Source organism: Lipotes vexillifer, unplaced genomic scaffold (genome assembly GCF_000442215.2).
Source record: "Lipotes vexillifer unplaced genomic scaffold, Lipotes_vexillifer_v1.1 scaffold1828, whole genome shotgun sequence".
NCBI lineage: Eukaryota > Metazoa > Chordata > Mammalia > Artiodactyla > Lipotidae > Lipotes > Lipotes vexillifer.
This window is the reverse complement of record NW_006779969.1, coordinates 50279-55446: the sequence shown is the minus strand read 5'-3', so window position 1 is coordinate 55446 and position 5168 is coordinate 50279. Positions and strand designations below refer to the sequence as shown.

The following is a 5168-nucleotide window of genomic DNA, read 5'->3' as shown; positions in this document are numbered from 1 at the left end:
AATATATATAACATTTCTTTTTTTCTGTGTCTTTCTATACGTTTGTTTGCTCTTTAGTTGCATGAATACTGCCCAAATACTCTGGGTTTATTTTCCTGCTTAATACTTCCCCCATTTCTCTCTTTTTTTTTAACTTTGAATTTTTCAAGAAAATAATGCAACTTTCCACACACCACGTCATGTCTGACGTGACCAGCCCATGGAAACCCATCAGTCAGATACAGTGTAGAGCCAAATGTTAAGTATCTGGAAGTCTGAGGGAAATGGTGAAATAGAAGCCTAGGGACTTAGAATTTACTAGTAGTTGGGAAGATCAGACGGAAAGCTAATGCCATGTAAGCCATGGTAAGTTTGAGGGGAAGCGGCATCCATGGATGCAAAGAGAGTGCTCCATGGAACAGGAGACCTTGGAGCTAACTACTGGCCATAGGAATCCCAGAAAAGGCAGGATGTGCTGGGCCTTGTGCTTGGGTGGGAGGGCTTTCCCTGTATCACAGGTTCTGCAGGAGCCATGTGTCCTCTGCTGTGGGCCATGTGGATGGTTGGCTGGTGTGAGACCTAGTTTGAGCCCAAGTTCCTTCCATTCTCTGTGGGTTGTGTAGCAAATGATCGTGTCCCTTGCACCACAGCCTGCAGGTGGCAGTACAGTTCTGCATGTCTGTCCTTCCTATTCCCCCTCCATCACTGCCAGTTGCTTTACTCTGGGTATATACTGCAGGGAAGGACAGAGGGAGTTCTAGGAGTTTGAATGAGATCGTCCCCGTACCAAGTTGGGGTTGTGGTTACTCTACAAGTACAGAGAGATCGCTGCTGTGCCCTGGCCTTGGAGTCTCTCCCACGGAGGAAGAAAAGCATATCTCATTCGGCAGATACCTGGTTTTGAATGGCCAAACCCTGTAAGCCACGGTTCTGTGACTGATACAGAAGCTGCCACTTAGGACAGCAGATTCCTGACTTGTTTCATGGATCCAAAATCCAAAGGACTTGAAACACTGGTGCCGTCATTACTTCAGTGCTCAAAGTGCTTCTCAGTACCTCATCCATTTGCTCATTGGATCAACTCTGCTCCTCCATTGCCTGCAACTTCTGTGCCCAGTGTTCCCTTCTTGGCCCATCATAATGTCCTCTCTTCAAAATAAAACTTGGAGGTAATTCTCACGGGAGATCTTCCTGGGGAAATGGGCTAAAGAAGCTTCAGCCGTATTTGACTCGAAGTCGTCCTCTGATTATCCCACAGTACCTTTTCGCAGGCCTCTGTCATGCTGGCTCCTGGCATTTGATGGGCAAGGGGCCTTTCACTTGGTCTGCCTGTGTGACTGACGCACTGGTCACCAGGGGAGCTGTTCCAGGCTCTGGGGCTGCTTCCCTTGATTTAAGCGGAAAGACCGCTCAGTGGCTTTCCCTGTGTTTTAGGACTGCATGCTTAGAAGATAATTTCAGTCCCTTCAGCATTTAATGGGCTTCGACTGCATTTGGCTACACTAAAGGCTGAATAGATTTCAGTTCCTTTTCTATAACACCTGACAGTGTCGATTTGGGGGACTTTTTTCCCAACGATAAAATAATTTAAGAACCACTTCTGCTCACTGCACTCAAAGATTCCAGAGGTTAATGTTTTATTCTTTTGCAATTCAAGCATTGACTTTTCCCAGTATTTTAAAATACCTATATTCCTACCTTTTTTCTTAAATAATGCCATTTTCCCTTCCAAATCACTTTATATTTGCATTAAAATTTTTTTAATAGTGACATTAAGCACATTTGATAAAATTTCAAAGCTCACAGAAAGGTATATAAGGAAGTCACCTTTTTCCTGGTTTCTCCCCCAAAGGGGGAATACTAAAGTTTCTTGGGTGTATTGTTCTAGAAAAAATATATATGCTCATATGTTTTTAAAAATCCTACATACATAGAACCCCATGTTATATGCTATGCTGCCCTTGTTTTACGTCATTCAGTGTATTTTAGAAAGTTATGTCAGGGACTTCCCTGGTGGCACAGTGGTTAAGAATCCGCCTGCCAATGCAGGGAACCCGGTTTCGAGCCCTGGTCCGGGAAGATCCCACATGCCGCGGAGCAAATAAGCCCGTGCACCACAACTACTGAGCCTGCGCTCTAGAGCCCACGAACCACAACTACTGAGCCTGTGTGCCACAACTACTGAAACCCGCGTGCCTAGAGCCCGTGCTCCACAAGAGAAGCCACCGCAATGAGAAGCCCGCGCACCGCAACGAAGCGTAGCCCCCGCTCGCCGCAACTAAAGCCCAAGCGCACCAACAAAGACCCAACGCAGCCAAAATTAATTTTTAAAAGTTATGTCAGTACTTGCAGCTCAAATCCATTCTTTTCAAAGTCTGCAAGGCATCCTATTGCATGGATATACTATAATTTAAACGACTACTTCCCTATTGATGGTCATTTAGATTTTCTTTTTTTTTTTTTCTATTAAAATCCTGCAAATAGGATATATTTTTAGCAGTGGAACTGCTGGACAAAGAATATGTATGTTTAAAATTTGGTTGATACTACTAAATTTTCCTCCCCAAGGTTTGCTACCGTTTCTATTCCCGCCAATGTAGTATAAGAATACCTACTTCTTCACACTTCATAAAACACTGGATATTTTCAGGCTTTATATTTCAGTGTGGTGTTGGTATAGGGATTATCAAATAGCCCAGAAACAGACCCACACAACATTCATCAGATGTTGATTTATGACAGTGCTGACATTGTCGCTCTGAGGGAAGAAGGGATATACATATATAGGACAGTTGGTTATCCTAATAGAAAAAAATAAAATAGTACTTACATCATACACAAAAATCAGTTCTAGACAGATTAAAGACCTAAATGCGAAGGACAAAAAGTCTAAAATGTAATAATAAGGTGTTATAGGAGAATATTTTTTTGGCTTGAGAGAGGAGGAATTATTTTAATAGACATAAAAAACAAATCTTAAAGATTAATAACTCTGCCTATATTAAGACTTCTGTCCATCAAAAGACAGAAAGCAGGTGAAAAGGCAAAGCACAAACTAGATGAAGATATCTGTAACACCTACAACTGACAAAGGATTACTATCCAGAATACATAAATAATGCCTACAATTCAGTTTTTTAAAGACACAATCATACATACTTTGCATACAGAAAAATGGTCAAAAGAACCCAAATTTCTCAGAAGATGAGGCACAACTGTCCCTTAAAAATACGAAAAGATGCTCAAGTTCGTAATTTAATAGGGAAATGAAAAATTAAAACCATACCGAGACAATTATTTCATACGAACGGCAAAAATTAAATTTAAAAAGTCAATTCCAAGGCATGGGTGGAGATGTACAGGAACTATCATACACAGTAGGTGGCAGCATATATTGGCACAACTACTTTGCAAAGCAGTTTGACATCCCTGTGTTCAACTGAACATGTGGACACCCTTCCTTCAACCCAGCAAGGCCATTATGGAACATATTTGGGAATGTTTTTAGCTTTACTACTCCTAAAATGAAAAAAAAAAAAAAAATGAGTGGGGCACTTGAGAATGTCCTTAGCCTTATTCCTAAAAGGGGGAGAGGGGAACTGGAGTAGAAATGGAGCCAAATGGCAGAAAAAGGAACACCCAAAGGAAGTGTAGCCCAACCAGGGGTGTGGTTGCTGCAGTGGCCCAGCTGTGTCACTACTGGACACACATCACAGAGTCATATTGTGCCTCTGGGGAGAAACTGCTCTCCCTCCTGCTCTTATCATTCGGCTTTGGCCATAGGACTTGGGTGATGTATGGTCTCTTTTTCAAAGTTTGAAGATATTTGTCATTAAAAACCAGAATACGCCCTCTGAGATAGGGTCCTTAACATGACTTTTATTCTGGGAAAGCCTTTATCCTCAGGAAGCAAGGACACTTCCCTCTTCCTTTGGAAAGTGCCAGATCACATGCAAAGCTCTAAGCCTTTCAGTTGCTTTGGGGTGCAGCACCATTTCAGGTAAGGCCAAATATTTTAAAAATTAGTATGGGCAACTGGAGGGCTCTGTTAGTCTGTATGAATAAGAAATAAAATTTAGTACAAGAAGCAATTTGTTTAAAATTACATGTAGGAAACATTGTTTTGGCAGATTAGTATTACTGTATTTCACAGATAATTCAGTGCCACGAGTACTAATTTTTATTTAAGCATCTTAGAAGTGATAGCTCCTTATTTATGGCTCAATCAGAGATACTACTCTCAAATTCTAGCTCTGTGACCCTGGTTTAGTTACTTAACCTTTCTGTGCCTTAGTTGCATCATCCTTTAATTGAGGATGATATTAGTACCTAACTCATAGGGTTATTGTAAGGATTAAGTGAATTAATTTAAATAAAGTGCTGAGAACAATGCGTGGCGTAAAGTGATAGGTACTATTACCTACTATTACCTACTTTTCTCAGTGTGGTTCACTATTATGGGGTGGTCCTGTTTTAGAGTAAGTTGGCACTGAAGATACAGCATGACTGTGATAAAAGGAATCAGGTGATGGTTGCTGCTGTTTTAACAGACTTTGCTGTTCCCTTCAGGGCTGTAGGTCATAGCCACCCCAGGCTAAGTCATGAAGTCAGGAGCAGGGCTATGTTCACAATGCACACTGCTCTGTGATGTCCGTGAGCTTGACTGTGAGAAAGATTATTTTAATTAGTTCTCTCTATGTAAAGATTTAAAGGTATTGACTTTTCCATAGCTTGAAAATGCTTTCATTTCAACGATTTGAACAAAGAGTGGAAAATCAGTAAAACGAACGAGGCCTCGTAGTGTAGAATGAACGTCTTTTCACCACCCAGGAAAATCAGCACTCCTAACAGGGAGACTTAACTTGTACCTGGGTAACATTCAAAGTCAGTGATAATCCTGGCGAAAGGATCATGCAGTGTTACAAGACTGAAATTCGAGCGTTTGTCCTTTGTGTGTTGCCCACAGATCTGCCGCGGTCGCCTTTCCAGACATGCTGAGGAGCGCTCTGCTGTGCGCTGCGCTCGGGCTCCTGCGAGCCCAGCCCTTCCCCTGCCCACCCACCTGCAGGTGCATTTTCCGCGACGCCGCGCAGTGCTCGCAGGGTAGCGTGGCGCGCATCGCGGCGCTCGGCTTGCCGACCAACCTTACGCACATCCTGCTCTTCCGCATGGGCCGCCGCGCCCTGCAG

The 5168-nt window shown here is 42.7% G+C and overlaps 1 protein-coding gene across 1 annotated transcript in view; it reads left to right on the top strand.

The window, feature by feature from the left end:
• Positions 1-4970: 4970 nt before the first annotated feature.
• The window catches only part of GP5 (glycoprotein V platelet), a gene marked incomplete at its 3' end in the record, with an annotated part of 47971 nt that continues 47773 nt past the window's right edge, over positions 4971-5168 (top strand). Inside the window, exon 1 of the mRNA XM_007453142.1 lies at positions 4971-5144. Within this exon, the coding sequence (XP_007453204.1) occupies positions 4971-5144 (174 nt within the window). The remainder of the gene's footprint in view (positions 5145-5168) is intronic.